The sequence below is a fragment of the Hirundo rustica genome, chromosome Z (genome assembly GCF_015227805.2).
Source record: "Hirundo rustica isolate bHirRus1 chromosome Z, bHirRus1.pri.v3, whole genome shotgun sequence".
Lineage (NCBI taxonomy): Eukaryota > Metazoa > Chordata > Aves > Passeriformes > Hirundinidae > Hirundo > Hirundo rustica.
This window is the reverse complement of record NC_053488.1, coordinates 8460169-8478544: the sequence shown is the minus strand read 5'-3', so window position 1 is coordinate 8478544 and position 18376 is coordinate 8460169. Positions and strand designations below refer to the sequence as shown.

Below are 18376 nucleotides of genomic sequence, written 5' to 3'. Positions count from 1 at the left end.
CGGGCTGACCCGCGGGGGCTGTGCTGTGCCTGGTGCGGGCTGACCCTCGGGGGCTGTGCTGTGCCTGGTGCGGGCCGAGCCGGGCTGACCCGCGGGGGCTGTGCTGCGCTGTGCCGAGTGCGGGCTGACCCTCGGGGGCTGTGCTGTGCCTAGCTCGGGCTAACCCGCGGGGGCTGTGCTGTGCCTGGTGCGGGCCGGGCCGAGCCGGGCTGACCCGCGGGGGCTGTGCTGCGCTGTGCCGAGTGCGGGCTGCCCCGCGGGGGCTGTGCTGTGCCGGGTGCGGGCCGGGCCGTGGGGGCTGTGCTGCGCTGTGCCGAGTGCGGGCTGACCCTCGGGGGCTGTGCTGTGCCGAGTGCGGGCTGCCCCGCGGGGGCTGTGCTGTGCTGTGCCGGGTGCGGGCTGCCCCGCGGGGGCTGCGCTGTGCCGGGTGCGGGCTGCCCCGCGGGGCTGGGGCGGGGGGCTCTGCCCCGCGGTGGGCGGGCGGAGCGGCTCGGCCTCTGCGCGGCCGCCAATGGCCGGGGCGGGGCGGCACTCGCGGAGCAGCCGCACGGAAAAGTTTCTGTCGGTCCGGGTTGCTGCTATCTCTGCTCTCCTTCCGCCCCCTCGGAGGCTGGCTGCCTTCCCGCTCTCTTTCCCAGGGCTGCTGTCCCTTTCTCTTCTTCCTCGTCGTACTATGGCACTGAGTTATTAAGCTTTCAAACGCAGAGAAATGGATATGTCGGATCTCAGTTTTTGGACGCTCCTTTCCAACTTCACGCTGCCCCACCTGCGGCGAGGCAGCCGGCTCCGCCGGACTCAGAGGTAAGGCAGGCCGCCGCTCCAGGTGCGCGGCAGCGGGCGCTGCGTTTCCTGGTCCCCGGCAGAAGGGCCCGGCGAAGGCGTGCGGACCCACGGCCTCCTGGCTTGTGCTGAGAGAGCTGAGAGCCTCTCCTTGCGAGGCCCTTTCTAACCAGGCACTGCATAGTACTTTTGCCTCCATTTATAAGATCTTTTCTTCTGTCCAGCCCTTCTTCCCTCCTCCTTTCCCCCCCCCTTAAAGACATTTCCAGCTTGCTCTCAAGTATTCGACCTTTTATTGGAAACAGATAGTCTTTATATGGACAACTCACGATAGCCTGTTTTGTTCGGTGTTCTTAAAGGGACAGGTTTGCATATGTACCTTTTTTAAAACATGCTAGCTTGACATTTATTAATACAGGAATGGCCCTTTTTTTATTTGTTTGTTTTTGTAGCATTTTCATCATTGTCAGGAGGACAATGTCAGGAGGGGGGGAAAAAGGCTTGGAAATAGTAAAAACTGAGTAAAAGTTAAAGAGTTATGCCATCAATGGGCAAAAGACTGACAAGTTTTCAGGTCATAGTAATTTTTTGTGCCGTCATAGTCCTTTCTGTTAAATAAATGTCCCTATCACAAGGAAAAGAAAAAATGTATAGAAGTTTTGTAATTTTGTACGCTAGTACCCTCTATGCCATTTTGAGACATACCAGGTGTGGTGTTAAATTATGACATGCTTCTGACTGTGAAACTACCTTGAATATTGGCTCATGTATTATCTTTGGAGAACGTGTGTAAAATGTTCTTCTGCTGACTAAAAAGGTGGCACAAAGCAAGCAGGATAGAGGCTTAGCAAAGCTGGCTTTTACTAAGCTTTAAGTATTTATGATCTGAGTTTTTTTCGAAAAGAAGAAAACTACTATGTGTTTAATGGCAGAAAGTTTAAAAAAAGAAAAACAAGTGGCCTGTTTGACATCAATGAAGAAAACTGTTCCTGCGGTAAATATCTATTCATGTCTCCTACTTGGGGTAGCTGAAAATTCTGAGTTATTTTATCATTATTATCCCTCTCTTGTTTTACTCTTACACAGCATTAACTGAGAGTCCAAAGAGGCTTTAGAGATTTTTCTGCTGAGATGTGAATTTGGTTTGGTTTGTAACTGTGTGAAGACCTACAAATACCTTTTTTTAAATGTGTGGCAGATTGAGGAGGAGAGAAACTTCATAGATCTCACAAGAAGCATAAAATAAATATTTACCATTGTTTTTTTTTAATATATATTTGAATGCTTTCCTGCTTTTCAAACATATTCAGTGCTGTACTAGGTTTATTGAAATATTTGAAAGCCTTTTTAAAGCAGCGTTGAATATTGTCTTAGCATATCACATATGTCAGTGGATAGTACATGCCATATATGCAGTTACATTTATTATAGAGATACTTAATATTTAATGCCCTCTCTGTAGCCAAATCAGTGTGTCCCAGCACTGTGAACTGAATAAGCCAGCAGAAGAATTTAAAGGCTTCTTACCCTTAATGGGCCCAGATAACCCTCCTTTTTCAGGTCGGTTCTATTTTGCGAGTGGTGGGAAGTCAGAGTCTGCTCTCTTGATGTCTCCTGGGGAAGGCTGTCCACACACTTCTTCAGCTCTCTGCTTAAAGGTGCACCCACCCTCTGCCCCCCATACTCATAATTCATTTACTAATGTAAGATACAAAACTTAAGGACCGATAAAACTATCAGAAACATAAAACCCAGCATGGACAGCACACATTCTCCTAACTGTACGGTAGAAGTGGGTTTGGATTAATTAAGGTACTAGCCAGGTTTACATGTTCTGTGCTGTGTCTCACCTGCATTATCTTCACAGGCTCAGTCATCCATAGCTGCAGCTGGTGAAAACCGGATGGATAGCTGCTTACTTATCTTGTCTTAACCACAGGATGCCTTCTCTTTCTTTCTAAGAGTTCTTCTGGTAGCCACTCATGTAATGTAGCTTCCCAAGCGTTTTAGATTCCTGAAGAATAGGTTAAGGAGTGAGATTTGAAGGGAGTTTAGTTCCTGTCATCTGAATCTCCTGCTGAGCTTAAGTGAAAGTTTTGGGTCCGCTGATTCAAGAGAAGGCCTCTTTCCTTAATAGTTACACTGCCTATGAAACTTGTCTAGCCTGGTGCATGTCTAGGTGTTTCAAGAAAACTTCTGAAGAAACATTTCTTTCTGTCTGTGTCTGCAGTTGGCTTTGGGACTCCTTGCCCAGTTTAAGAGCAAACATTTTATGGCTTGGTTGGGCATTTTTGCCTCTCAATTATGTTTCTTTTGCCTGTTCAATTATTTTTACCTCTGCTACCAGATTTTTGTGGCTTCCTAGACCCTATTGTTTCCATGAACACTACCCTACTTTCTTAACACCTGTCATAATGAGAATTGTCTGGTAGTACTATGAATTTTGTGACTACGTACAGATTTACTTGATGTAATCATAGATCTCTTTGAGGTTCTAATAAGTAAAGAATGAAGAGGTAGCCTCCTTCAGGTTTTCCAACATTTGGCTTAGCTGAATTTCAGTTGCAGCCGCTCTTTGGGAAGTGATACTTGAATAAGAAGTATCACAGCTTGACTTTCAAATGGAGTGGGTTTTCAGGACTGGTGGGTAGAAAAATTACCTTCAGTTACAAATTGGAGACATTTGTTATTAAAATCCCTGATACTGTAAGTGCCATGGATTATACCATGTGCTTTTACAGTGAAGAAATATGTATGCTGCCATATAAAGAACTAGAGAGAGGGTCTCTGTTTATATGTAAATATCTACTTATGGAAATGGCTGTCTAGATTTACAGATGGATTAATATGTACAAATACACTTCTTTTCACATGGAAAAATCACTACTTTCTGCTCTGTTTTATGATATATATTTGGTCCTCTCTGACACTTGCACTCTTTTGTGTCTGATTTTGTCTGTGTATCTTTTACAAAACTGACAAGCCAGTGATCCTTTTTGTGTGTGTCCTTTTCTTTTGCTTTTTTAATGGTAGTTGCACTGGAGCAGTGTTAGTGCAATGGTTCTTCCTTTGAATCAGAGTGGGATTTTTTTTCCCCAAAGGCATGAAATTTATGAATGCTTGCCCAGTTGCCTCTGAACCAAAGTAGAGTCATAGATGATTTTCATTGAAACTTCATTTTTTTTGTTTGCATTCACTGAAGTGGTAGTGAGCCTTTCATGATATGAGATTAAAATATTCATCAGTCATCAAATATGTGTTATGACAGTTTGTAACCTTTCTGAAACCTTAAAATGTGGGAAATTACAGCTTTTATTGGAAACAGAGAACAGAGTAGTCAAACTTCATTCTAGTTCTGTTAGTTTTGGGATAGCTTGCGACCTGGAAAAGCAGGTTTTTTGAGTGTCTCTAGTTTGGTAATGGGAATAGGCACAGTAATGTTAAAATAACGATGTAAAGGCTTGCTGTTTATTTTTATGTAGGTCTTGGTTTTTAACGTTGTCAACAAAGTATACTAGAAGTATATTATAAGTGGATTGTTTTATTTAATAACAGGTGTTCAAAGTAGCCAGGTTAATAATACAAGAAAACCAGTGTTTAATTATGTTGGTATCAGCTGAAACTGTGTTCCAATTGAGTTATTTTACTTGTGCATAAGAGTAAACACCAATCAGTTCTGGCTTTTAAAAATGTATTTCTTTTTGATGTATCTGTATTGTTTTTAATGTGTGTTGGGGGGTGTAGTAATTTCAAGAACTTCACCGTTTCTTGACTTTCAGCTGCATTTATTCACCTTAGTTCCTACATGCAAGAGAAAGGAGCATTCTAATAGATGTTGAGTAAGTTTGGAGAAGATTGTTATCCCAGAACTGAGGGGATTAAGAAGTGCATCTGTGCTTCCAAACACACTGTCATTGAATATGTTTTGTTAGAAGTTAGTCTGCTGGACCAATGATCGCATTGTTTTCCCCACTACCTAGTGTAGTGTTAATGTATCTAGGTAATTAATGAGGTAATTTCCTTTCATTCACAGTAAAGGCTGTCTGTTAGGGGGATAGTCAAATCGAATGTATTGTTTTTATTTTGGTTGGTTTAATTGACCAGACTTTTTTTTCAGGCAGTTAATGTATTTCAAGTTCTACTTACAGTCTGAATGACCCAATATTATTCCTTGGCTTCAGCCAGACTGGTAAGGATTCACCTGGTCATACTGCTGTTTTTTGCTTCATTTTCACTTTGATAAAGTGTTACTTTATTAGAATTATGTCAAGATCATTAAGAAGTGACCAAAGGATCTTATTTTAGAAAGCCTGAGGAAGGTTGATACATGAACAAAACAAAAAAAATGTAGAAAAATGCTGGAATATGCTGAAAGAAGTGGTAATTGCTTGGGGTTTTTCAGCTGTTGTGGTCAATGTCTGCTGTGACACAGTAGGAGACAGTCTGTTTTTCTCACTCAGGGAATTTAAGGGAGGATAGTAGCTCAGACTTCCCTTCATGAGCTGCGGTTGTTCAGACATGCCGCATGGTCTAGGCACAGTGCACAGAGATTCACTCTTGTATTTGGATTACATCTGCTACTGATGTTCTGCGGTCATTAAAGTTCCTGCTGTATTAGTCTTCGGCTCATCCTTCTCAAATGTTTTTTTAAGCACACAGGAGCTCACACATGCAGTTGTTAATAGTTGCGTCTTCCGCTGCGCCTCTTGTCAGAGAGCTTCAAACTTTTGTTAGTGATAAGCTGAGTACCAACTGTGTGTGGCTGCGCATGCCAACTGATGGGCTTGCTTTAGTAGGTCTTTGTCAAAGCTGGAAGCGGTGGTCAGAAAAGTTGATTCCAAGGTACGATGAATTTTGATGAATTTCAGCAGAGAAGAACCATCTGAAATTCAGCAAAGACAAATGCAGGGTACTGCTCCTGGGGAAGAACAACCCCAGGCACCAGCACAGCCTTGGGCTGACCTGCTGGGGAGCAGCTCTGCAGAGAAGGACCTGGGGGTCCTGGCGGACAGCGAGCTGTCCATGAGCCAGCAGTGTGTCCTGGTGGCCAAGAAATCCAATGGGATCCTGAGGGAACATGAGGAAGAGCATTGCCAGCAGGTGAAGGGAGGTGATCCTGTCCCCTGCTCTGTCCTGGTGAGGCCTCACCTGGAGTGCTGTGTCCAGTTCTGGGCTCCTCAGGAGAAGAGACATGGAGTTCCTGGATTGGATCCAGCTACAAAGATGATGAAGGGTCTGGAGCATCTCTCTTACGACAAAAGCTGAGAGCTGGGGCTGTTGAGCCTTGAGAAGAATCAATTGAGAGGGGACCTTATTAATACATATAAATATATAAAGGATAGGTTTCAAGAGTATGGACCAGGCTCTTCTCAGAGGCACAGAGCAGTAGGACAAGAAATACTGGGCAGAAACTGATGTCCAAGAAGTTCCACCTGAACATGAGAAAGAACTTCTTTACTGTACAGGTGACTATGCACTGGAAGAGGTTGCCCAGAGAAGTTGTGGAGTCTCCCTCACTGGAGATACTCAAGAACTGCCTGAACTGTGCCATGTGCTCTCAGATTACCCTGCTTGACTAGGGAGGTTGGACCAGATGAGCCACTGTGGTCCTGAGGTTCCAACTTTACCCATTCTGTGATTCTGTGAATTTGTTACATGTCATTGTGCAGGAATGGTATTGATTTTGTTACTTATGGAGGTAGAATCACTCAATATTTTGAGCCTCTGTATTTAGAATATGAAGATACTGATAATTGATTTAGGTTGAACATTTAAAGTGAAGTGCATTATTAAATGGATCACACTGAAAATGTGATTGTTGCATGCAGTAGTTCTTTGTATATTGTCACATTACTATAGGCTGTAGACCTAGACCAGGACTGTCATGTTACATTTCATTAGAAAAGGTTTACTAGGAACTAGATTTGTTTGGAGGAACACTGGGATGGCACCAGGAGAGGTGCATATCTGAGGAGAATCATGTATCTTTGATTTAGCCTTATTCAAATCAAAACCACATATAATCTATTTTATTAAATGATGGGTAGATTAAGGTAGTCCTGTGTAAAGTCAAGGGTGTTGACTGAAAGAATGCCATTCCTGTTGCTGCTTAGTTTACTGAAACAATGTGAAGTGTTAAGCATTGAAATAATTTTGTTGAATAAGATTGTGTATACCCTCAGTTCTCTTAGTACTTGATTATAGTATTTCAGAGTGTGTTCCAGAATTTAAAAAAAATAAAAAATTCTCTCAGGGCAGTAAAGTGGTTGGTTGTAGAAAAAACACAGTTTCTTTTTTTGTCAGTAAGGAACTAGATTAGTCTGAATACTTTTTATGTATCTGACAAAATTGTTATCTTTTGGTTTTGGCAGACATTCATGGAATATAAACTTGCCTGCTTTGAGATTGGAGAGAAAATGCCAATATTTTTGTTTATTTTTTTTATTTTTATATGTACCAGTATATATGGTATTTCTGCTCACGGCAGAGGTGCTGGAACTAGAAATACTTTTAGCTAGACTAATTCAAACTAGTGTAGTGTTTACATTTTGAACTACCATACAATCTGAGTCTTTTTTCCCTTAAGTAAAAGGGTAAGGATTCACTTTTTTTGAGGTAATTCTGTGGGTATTGGTTTGGTCTGGAAGCGCCCCTTAAGAAAGCTAATAAATTAAAATTTACTTTTGTGGATGCTGGTACTTATCACCTGTGGTTGTTTTAAGAGGCACTCAAGATACACATAACTGAAGCTGTAGTAGGTAGATTTCTTTATTTTCCCCGGATTGCTTTTTTGCAACCAGAACAGTGCCTTGTCAGTCTTTTCTCTCTGGGCTGCTGGGCCCAGTTCCTGTGTGACATTTGTAGTAGGGTTATGAACAGAATCCCACTTGTCACAGAAAATAGATTTGATATGTGGAACAGCTTGCAGCACTTTTATTGTTGGGTTTGTTGGCATTTTCTTTTCATGGATGCTTGCAAGATAGGAGTTTATATGGTAAATACTTTTTTTATTAAAGCTATTAATCAGATAAGAATTTTTGTAAGAAGCGTTTACTTTGTTTTTGATATACACTTCAAAATTATGTTTTTAAGCATCAATTCTAAATCCTAAAGTTATAGGGAAGATTGGTATAATAGTTTTAATAAATATAGATTTAATAAATCTGAGTTTAATGAATTGGCTTCTGATTTAAGTTCTTCCTACTCTTAAAATCCTTTTGGAGCTACTGTTACTATCACTCCTTGGATGAGATGCTAGAATGTTCTGGAAAGATATTCCTGCATAAAAGTATACAGAAACCTCAAGCATAGAAAACAAAAGGAAGGTTGTCCTAAGATTACTGTATTTTTAAAGTATGTGCTTTAACCCTGAAACCCTCCTTCTTCAAACCCAAACTGAACTCTAATGGAACATGAGAACTTTCTGGTGTGCCTGTTGGACACAGAGAGGTTTGTGTAACGGGTGGCCAGGACCTTCTTCCAGCCAAGTCACGACGTTCTGCCTAGAGATGGCTTATCAGTGGCTCCATGAAGCAGCTCCTGCACTATGGATAGCTAAATAACAGTAAGGGAAGCTGGCCCCAAAGGAAGTTTGGAGAGCAAATGGAGTATGAGAGATGAAAATTTCACAGGAGCATTGTAGAAGATGTAGTGTTGTGATTCAGTCAGAGGGCATGGAACCATATAATATGTAGGTTCCCTGCTTATTCTCTTTACAGAATTATGTGTAACAGATACATGTTATTTAATTAAACAGTATATTGGTTGAAGTTCTGAAACGGGCTGTTTCCTGTTGATTAGAGTCCATGCTGACTGAAAAAGAGCAAAAATCTTTATTAGAGTTTTCAGTTGATAAGTGTATCTTTACAGATTTTGCATAGCTCAAACATAAACCTAATGATCCAGTCCTTGATGAAACAGAAGTTATATACTGATAATAGGTATAAATCAGACATCTTTCTTTCAACAGCTGTCTTGGTGTTCACCAGAATTTGTCTTCGGCATGGTTTTCATAATGTAAATCAATACATGGCTTTTTTAAATTCTCATTTTGGGAAATTGGAAGGAGAATGCTTGATTAGTATCTCCTTCATCAGACAGTGCTGTTCTGTGAGAAGTTGTAATTAACAAATATGCTTCGTATTAGTACTGGTAACCCTCTTGGAGTTATAAAAAATAGATTGTGTATGTTTGTTTTAGTCTTGCCTTTTCCGTGACTCTAGGTCTGTCCATTCTTATGCATGGGTATGTCAAGGGAATTTCCATAAGTGCCGTAACAGTAGAAGCAAAAGCAGTCAGACAAGTCCAGTATGCTCTATTCACCTTGTCTACGAACATGCCATGCAGAAAGATGATTATGTCAGGTCACTGCACCATCAGGTCTTACCATAGCATCTTTTCCATTACCCACATAATGAACACAGAAAATATATAACACTTTTTTTAAAGTAAGCTTGCATTATATATTTGATTCTTACATGAGGTTTGGTGATTTGGCTTCACCCCTGGCCTTTCTGCCGTGTTTTGGTGATTGAACTGTTGGGTTGTGAGGTATTTGCTCCCCATCTCTGACCTGTGAGTAACTGGAGAACAGTTGTGTTGGGAAATACATTTCTGTCTAGTTTTTCATTGCTGCTCGGCTGTGTCTTAAATGTGGTATTCTGTCTTGTCAGATGTCCAACTATTACCATCTCTTGCAAGGTTTTGATTTCTATCTGTGGGAAAAAATTCAAAACAGAAAAATGAAACTTCTTCCTGTTTGATTGGGTGGTTTTGGTTTGGTTTTGTTTTTTTTTTAAAGTTTGAAAATTGTAAATTGTGTCTTTACATTTCTTCCTTGTCTTCTTCAAGTCTTGGAAGAGCATGATGCTTTTTTTTTTTTTTTTTTAACCTTTTCTGTAAAGGAAATGTAAAGCATACTAGTGTATATGAATACACTGAGTTACTTTTTAAAATATGCAAATTGTTTGTGTGGGTCAGACCTAAGCAGTCAGCATTATCTACAAATTAATACCTTTTAGTGATCATGTGTTTCCTTCTTCTGATTCATAAATTATAAGGCAAGAAGAAAACCAGTAGGATCACCTACTCTGACAGTCTACAGGAAACAAGACACGGAGTAACAGTGTTAGAGATTTAGTAATTTGACCCTCCCAGATAAGGTAACCTGTTTGTTTAATCATTGATGAGTTTAGCAAAATCTGAAAGATTTAACACTGCTCAGGACAACTTTCTTTTGTTTCTTGTTGTTCCTTAAGTGAGCTGTGTTTTCCCACTACTAATTTTTTGCTGATGCTATTATCTTTCACACTACCCTTAGTAACAGCCTCAGAGATACTGGGCCAGTCTCTTCATAAATGCAGCAAGTGTTCAGTGTGTTCTTTGTGACTGTGACTGCCTAAATCCAGTACAAGGGTCACCAGATGGATATTAATAGAAAGGAACAATCTTAAGAGAGGTCCAAAGGACTGTCGGCATTTTCTGCCTCAGTTGGTATAGAAAAATTAATTTTCCCTTCAAGTTGTACTGAGGGAACAATAGCGTTGTGTTTTCTAAAAGACACCTGCCCTGGGAAGCTGGCTGACGAGCTGACAGCGTGGTCTGTCCTCTTTGTGTGGTGGGAGCGCTTGGCTCAGGTCCCTGTGGGAGTGTAGGACGTGTATAAGGACTTGGAGGGAGGAGTTGTGTGATGCTTTTCTCTCTTAGGTGTGACAGACTGTCTGAAAAGTTGGAGGGATGTGGGAGTTGTATGAAGGAACGTGTCCTGCTGAGGTGGTGTTGAAGACTCTAGTGCAGCAGGAGGCAAAACTGTCCCATTGGTCTTGTTAATGGAGACTGTTAAGTTATTTGTAGAGCTGCTCTCAGGTTTATCTTGTAGGTAAATCGGCTAGATCAATTGCAAAAAAAAAGAGGCAGGAATGAAGTAAAACACATCCAGTATGAACAGGAATGTGTGGAAGGAACACCCAGTGCATATTAGAAATCCAGCGCAATAATACAATGACTTGTTGCTGAACATTGCTTTACAGGGGTACCATATGCCTGTAAAATAAGAGCATCTGCCAAGTAAGTTTCAGATGATTTGAAGTTACAATTTAAGCCTTTTTTTTTTTTTTTTTTTTAATTTACACAAAGGTGGTGCTATTCTTATATAAATAGGCTAATAAACATGCATGTAACAGAAGAAAAAATTATGAAAATGTGTTGCCCAATTTATATGAAAAAAACCCCATTTTTTAGTTACAGATATTTTTAATATCAGAGAAAGGATAAGAGTTTGAGAGCCAGTTCGTTGTTCTGCATTGCATAGTGGCCTCTTTGAAGTCACAGCAGGATGGCAAATAGTGCTGCACAGCTAAGAGCAAGGATAGAGACACTGTTTTCATTCTAGTTTTCCTACATTTTACAGATTTTTCACCTGAACAGTTTGTTTCCTACAAAATTTGTATCATTTTATAAAACCACTTTTCTAAATGATACCAAGATTCTGTAAATACAAAACTCATAAACCATGGGTTGATGCTTTCACTTTACATTAACCATCCTTAGGGCAAAGGCAGCAAATATTATCAATACACCTATTCAAGATAAGTGAAGACAAGTAAGTCTAGGACTTGAAGTCCAAGTAGTTAAAAGAGAATTCATTACAATAGGATTTGGAAGGAATGTAGTTTTTCATGTTCTTTGGATAAGACGTGTGCAGTATTAGATTTTTTGCTTTTAAGGCATTTGCTTTTTAATTGTCTTTTTTTAATGATAATTCCCATTAATTTACTAGCTTCTACCTTTATTAGGCAATGTGTTCTTCCAGATCCTTCCAGTAAGAGCTACTGTTGCCTCATAAAAAACTTAGAGAACAAAGGAAACTCATGTGGAAGGTGGATCTGTGTTCCTGTCTTTGTGACTTGGCTATGACTTTGAGATACTGAAGTAGTTTTTGGGCCAGTGTCACATTTTTTCCTTTTTCTCAAGCCCTCTGTGGTGTTTATAAGACCTGAGACATTTTCCAAACAAAAGCAAAGGCTGCAGAAATGGTGGTTTCATGCTTTATGAACATTACTTCTTAAGGCATCCTTCTGCTGTGATGCAAATAGAAACCTTAAATTAGCTAATGGACTAATGGGCCGGATGAGTAGTGAGGTGATTACTCTTCCTGATGGCCAAAAATTGTGGCACACCCTTTTCTGTCACCTTACCTCATCCACGCCCTATTCCAACCTGTTGGAGATGTTTGTCTTGTCTATGTGTTGAGCCTGGGTTTTTGGGCTTGTGTAAGCTCTTCGGAGTGGAGGCTGTCCTTTGTTGTGTTCCTGTGATGTGGAGAACAATGGAGACTTGTAGCACAACAGCATATATAAGAAATAATAATGCTTCTCTGCACTGGGCTCTGTTGTGTGAGAGACCCAAGTGGTTTTGTTCTTGAAAGTAGAAAATGTGAGGTTTCCTCAGTTACGACAGATCTTCTCTCAAAATACCTTTGTTTTAGAAGTCTTGGGACAAAGCTGGTTGTTTTTTCAGAGTTTCTTCAAATTCAATCCATTGCAGCCTAAAGGAAGAAGGCTACAATCTGAAATCATTGTACAGTGTTGAAGAACAAAGAAAATAATCTAGTCATTATTTTTAGATAAAATCTTGAGTAAAAGCATCTGCAACGCATTATCATTTATTCCAAAGACTTTTTTGACCAAAAAGCAGCATTATTTCTGCCTGTAGTAGCATAGTTAATTTTTTTTGGCTGTGAGTAATAACCACATGGCTGTAGAGACATACGTAGGAACACCTACAGTTTTCTGTTTTCACATGGCCTTGTAGATAAAATGTGTAGAAAAACAAAATGCAGATTCTTTTATTCACACATTTTCTGCATTTTAACTCTGGAATAGTGTTAATGTACTTGGTGAGTTTAGTGGTTTTCAAGCATGTATGATTAATTTCTATTGATTTAATGTGTTTGAACTTAGCTGGAAGGTACACTACTGTTACACTCTAAGGCAGTAATCTCTATGCTTTAAGGCTTAGAGAGTTAGAGATTGGTTTTTTCCTTTCCTTCTGCCAGCACACTGAATTTATCAAATGACCATATTAAACTATACGGAGTACTTTAAAAAAACCCCTGTTTGTATATATCATGACGGTATGATTCAATTCAGTTTAGTTTCGTTTTCTTGTTTAGTTTATGCAAAATTGCCTTCTAATCTTTAATGTGGCCACAAATCACTTGTTTGCCTTAACAAATGGAGTGAACTTCCATGCTTCTCTCTACATCCTCAGTGGTGATGTTTTAACAAGATTACCAATATAATTTATCTTACTTTTTGTACTTGACCTGTGATTTGGTAGCTGTGTAATGCTAAATTTAATCTGAAATCATCCTCATTGTAGTTTATTGTCAGAGATGCTAAGTTCTCTTGCTCGGTGAATTGTACATACGTAGTGTGCATACATTCTTATTTTTATTTGTTTGGGAAGGTTAGTTGTGTTGGTTTTTAAAATTCCATCAAAAAACATCAGTTTTAAATTAAGCATTGGTGGAGAAATGTTTAAAGTAATCAGGGGGGTGCTTATAAATAGCTGGACTTTTTCTTTGATTAGCTTGTTGAGATCTTAAAGAGCAACCCAGGACTGAGGAAAACACATTCAGTTGATTTGGTTTCAGAATGTTCAGTAAGTTTCTTCATGAGTGTGTGCTTCACTGCATTTACGTGTACTCAAAGCAGTGATCTCTAATGATCTCATGTGGTTGGCAGCTCAGATTCATCTGCAAAACAGCACTGTGCCCTGCAGCGCCGTGCTGGGGTGTGTGCTTAGCTCTGACTTGGAGGTGATCATCATTTCCTGCAGCAGCTAGTTAGTTAGCACAGTGCTGCACAGCCCGAGATGTGAAAAAATCGCAGCACGAGGCAGTATGGCTGCGGGCATTTGGACTATTAAAGCTAGACTCGTAAAGAATGTGGCGTGTAGCTTTGTTTCACACTGCACCATGATTCCTGTCTCCAGCATCGGTGAATGACATGTTTCTGCTTTTCTTCTTGTGGTGAGGTGTGCTGGGAGACATTAGTGAATAGGAAGATCAGAATTTGCCCTTTGGAGAGAGTGACAACATTATCTGTCTCAAAAACATGGCTGGTATAACATATTGAGTAGTCAGAATTTAAAAGCAGAATGTTATTTTCTGGTATTATTATTACTATAACTTCTTTTTAGAGCTCTGAGTGGGAAATGCTTCAGTGGCTAAGATGTAACATCAAATACAGAACTATCAGTAATGTAATGTTACTCCAGCTTCAGTCTTGCAGAAACTTTTGGGAGTTTAGCAGAGTTTTGCAGAGTGATATTGTAACTTTCCTATGTTAAATAGGTGTGAAGCTGCTATTCTAGGGTTTGGGTTTCTTTTCTGGACAAAAAAAAGAAACAATAACGAAAAATTAGTAGAGCAAGATCTGATATTTCTCTGTAGAATATGGAAAAAAATAAGAAGAGTCTGCATCACTCAATAAATACTCTCCACGGTTGTGTGCAGCCTCATGAAACACTTTGGAAGGAAGAGGTGATGAGATTGCATTTGTTTTTCACCAAATTGTTGTATGCCGGTTTGCCACTTACAATCTTGGGTTTGTTTTTTTAATTGGTCATTTTTTAATATTTCGTTGTCATTGTTTTCCTATATCAGCTAAATTTATGGTAGTCACAGTGAAGCAAGAGATTATATAGCCCCATAAAAACAAGTCAGAACTCTGTACGCTAGGTTGAGAAAACAATCAGTCACTTTTTAATTGGTTCCACACCCATATGTACATCCAACTAGCTGTCCAGCCCTCCTGAACCTGTATGCCACCACTACCTACCTGCACAGACTTTCTCGAGGTTTTTGAAGGATTGAAAAATCATTTTGATTTTATGTTTAATTATGGATTTATAGAAGGGAGGTGATTAAAAAGCATATGATTATGTTAAAATTGACTCACGATTATGCTTTATCATTAAATTTATATCTTCAAAGCAGTAATTCTTGTGGTTGTGATTTGAAGAAAGGATAGTACCAACAAATGCCTCAATTCTTTTATATTGAAGACTTAAGAAAAGTTAAGCTTTTGATGACATTAATTTGTCTTTCAGTGGTATGCCTACGCTTGGTTTTCAAGCTGTATGTAGTCTGAGGTTAATTTGTAATGTTTATTTGAAAAGCTGAGCTAGAGCTTATGCTAATAGACAATCTAATGTTTGATTAAACCACTGAACCAAATTAAAGGTTCGGGGCTTCTATTTTACAAAAAACAGGAAATGAAGAATTAGTGTTCAAACTCAGTGCATTCTTCCGTACTACTGAGAGGGTTAGGAGATCACAGAATGCTTGGAGGTGTAGTTTTACTTAGACCCAGCTTCGTTATGTCAAACGGACAGTGTGTGGAAATTATTTTCAGTGGAACAGGATATTCCTCTCTGAAAATCTGTGAATTTATCTTAAGCTGTAGGTTCAGCTTTCTTTTCTCTTCAGCCATGCTGCTTAAGGTAACAAGTAATCTGCAAGACGGCTTTCTGTGGTGGAGTCACGGATGTGGATCTCAGAATAGTAATAATGACAATAACCTTAAGGCAGTACAGAATGTGTGGAAACGCTTGATTGTAGCTTGTCCATGTGTTGTTAGCATAGTAATATGTCCTAAAGAATTAGTGAAATATGACATGATGTAGTGATACTTGAAGTTACAGTTTAAGGAAAGGGGGAAATTTGCTCAGTATGGATCCCATTTTCACATTTTTTGATGTACCCATTGAAATATGTGGGTTTTTTCCCAAAGTTTTTCATCTAAGTTTCATGGGTCTTGTTCAAGTTAACAGGTTTTGTGTAATGAGCTGCTTATGAACAGCAAGACTTAGTGTAAAATCACCTTTTGTGGGAGGATTTCAGCTCTCCTCATTGACGACTTTGAGACGAATTCCCTTTCCAATTTACTTCTTCCAGTGTCATGTTTCTGCTGCCCTGACATTGCTGCTTCAATGTGGGATTTTAGTAGAAGTTTAAAAGCCAAAACAAGATTATGAAATCTCGAGATTTTTTTTTTTAAAACCATGATAAAAATTCCAAAATTCTTGAAAATATTGATGTGTAAAGAAGAAAGACTGTACACTGGATTGCACTGTTCAACTTCATATGCATCCAAGCTAGTGTTCCTTTTTATATGGAATTCATTACTGCTGTGTAAATTTTAGCAGAAGTTAATTTTGTCTGTTTTTAGATACTTACCATTCATCTTAAATCTCTCCATTGCCAAAATAGGGCTTGAAACACGAACTTCCAAGAAAAACTGTCAAACCACAAAGCAGAAAACCAAACCCAACAATAATAGACCCCTATCCTCAAAACTGAAAACTTGGACTCTTTGAGTCACTGTATGAATCCAGAAGATGAAACTTGAAGACTGTGTGCAGTGCATTATGTAATTTAAGGCTTGACAGCAATGCACTCGCTTTAGTTTCCTCTCCTTTAAGTTTGTCAGCAATTCTGCTTTTATTGGCGCAGATAGCGTTCAGTCAGTTAGGTTTGAAAACAGATGTTAACTGTGCTGCATTGAGTGGTTTGAGGAGCAGTGTTTCCTGCAGCGTCTCGGGCGGTCACGCTGCTGGCCCTGGGCTGAGCTCTTGGGGCGGTCACATGGGCTGTGGGCTCCTGTGGCTGCAGACAGTAAGTTAACTGATGTGTTCAAAATTAGAATGTTGACTGTAATTACCGCTGCTTGCTTTTTTGTCTCTATTGTGGATGCCGCTTTACTAGTCATTTTATGTGGTACTTCATTCTTGACACATCAGGGTGAAATCTTCATCGTGAAATTGTCCCTCTTCACACTATTAGCTCATACCTGTTTACACACTGTAAATCATATCCTTGCTTCGTTTTCTTCCTTTTCTTCTTCCTTCTACACTGAGTCACTGGCATTTGCTTTCATGAATCTTCTGTGACCTACTTCTATTTGTGAGCAATTAGTACATTGTTTTGGTGGTAAAATAGTCCTTTACCTGTACGGATGTTTTTACAGGGCAAAAGTACATGCAAAAGATACGTTTTAGTAAATTGCTTATAACTCTGTGTTGTATTTAACATGGTCTTAGCCTTTTCTCTGCATTTTTGTATTGATGTATAGATTTAAGTCTAGTATAGATAATATGCAAGTTAATTCTACTTTTTGGGGGGTGGGGTCTTGTTTCTGTGTTCTTGTATTTTCCTGAGCAAATAAGGTGTTAATGACCATTGAAATGGTCAGGAGAGATGTAAATGAGAAATCAAACTTACTTAATTCTGAAAATTCCTTTTTTTTCTGTAAAACTTCACAGTAAGAAATCTTGTTTAAGACATACTATAAGTGGATTTTGTGGGCCAGATTCATTAAAGTTGATACACTTTGCTGTACTTGAAAACTTCTAGTGTTGAACATGTACTGGGGTTCTTTGCTAAGATGATGCTACTAAGTTTCCAGTTTCTCACTGGAATTAAAAGTCATATTGTGTTCTAGCTGTGCTAGATCACCAGCTGTGGGAGGGAGCTTGAAGTATGTCATTGCAGAGAAGGGTTTCCCTTTCCCTGGGTAAGGCATAATTTTTTCTCAGAGCCTGTATGAGAGGTCACAGCCCAGCACTATAGTGTTTTTGATCTGCAGAAAACCTTGGGTAGGCTAAAGGGATTCTAAAATTGAACAGTGTTTGTGATTCAGAGACTTGGATTACTAAAGTGGCACAGCATGTCAGAAGGGAGGTGTGTTTGATGACACGACAGGAATGCTTTATCAGTACTTTATTTGCAGTGGCCTAGATAATTTGTTTGCCACACTATTTTTAATACTATAAATGTGCATGTATATATCGTGCAGGTCGGTGGCTGCATGCTGAAACATATAAATCATCTGATCTTTCCTGGCTTGTGTGGTGCTTGATGATTAAGCATTACCATAAAAAAATAAAAATAGTGAGTGGATGTCAGAGGCCGTGTGTTGTCATCCTTACTCGTGATTATGCCTGGAGATGTTTAAATTGCTTCACTAGAGATTATTCAGATATTTCCAATTACCTCACTGTGACTAAGCAGTGTGATGATCTACGTGTGTAATAGGTTTGCCTTGCTCAGTAGCTGTATCGCCGTGCAGAGCTGAAGTTTGCTCCCAGACTTAGTCTGGGCGCTGGCTTTTAGACAGGGATGATAACTTGAGCCATAGCTAGTATCAAGTTAAACTTGCTGACACAGCTTTTTTAGTACACAATTGCAGTTGAAAAAGTTTATATTCTCATGGTTCATTTGTGTTTCCTAATGGGGAAATTTTGAACCAGTAAAAGACTTTTATTTATGGTGTAACTTTATCTTTAGAAGAGAGATATGCTTATGTGATTGTGCCAGTTTAGATAGACAGCTAACTCTTTTAAAGTGGATACTGTACATCTAGTAAAAATTTGTGGCGAGAAGAAATTATTTATAGATGTTTGTAAATGGTCCCAGCTATGTACCAGCTTGTACTTCATTTTTTTTGCTGTTATATTTCTTATGAGGCTTTGTTAAATAAAAGGTAATGATCAGTAGTTACATACATTATCTGTTACATAAGTTCAGTAA

General features: G+C 39.4%; 1 protein-coding gene across 5 annotated transcripts in view; it reads left to right on the top strand.

Annotated features, from left to right (window-relative positions):
- MAST4 (microtubule associated serine/threonine kinase family member 4) overlaps positions 1–18376 on the top strand; it is a 278078-nt gene that overhangs the window by 173522 nt on the left and 86180 nt on the right. The window contains exon 1 of one of the 5 annotated variants that reach the window (XM_040089243.2): positions 550–801. The exons of the other annotated variants lie outside the window; for them this stretch is intronic. Within the exon in view, the coding sequence (XP_039945177.1) occupies positions 710–801 (92 nt within the window). The 5' untranslated portion in view covers positions 550–709. Of the gene's footprint in view, positions 1–549; positions 802–18376 lie in introns of those variants that run through there. 5 annotated transcript variants of the gene reach the window in all.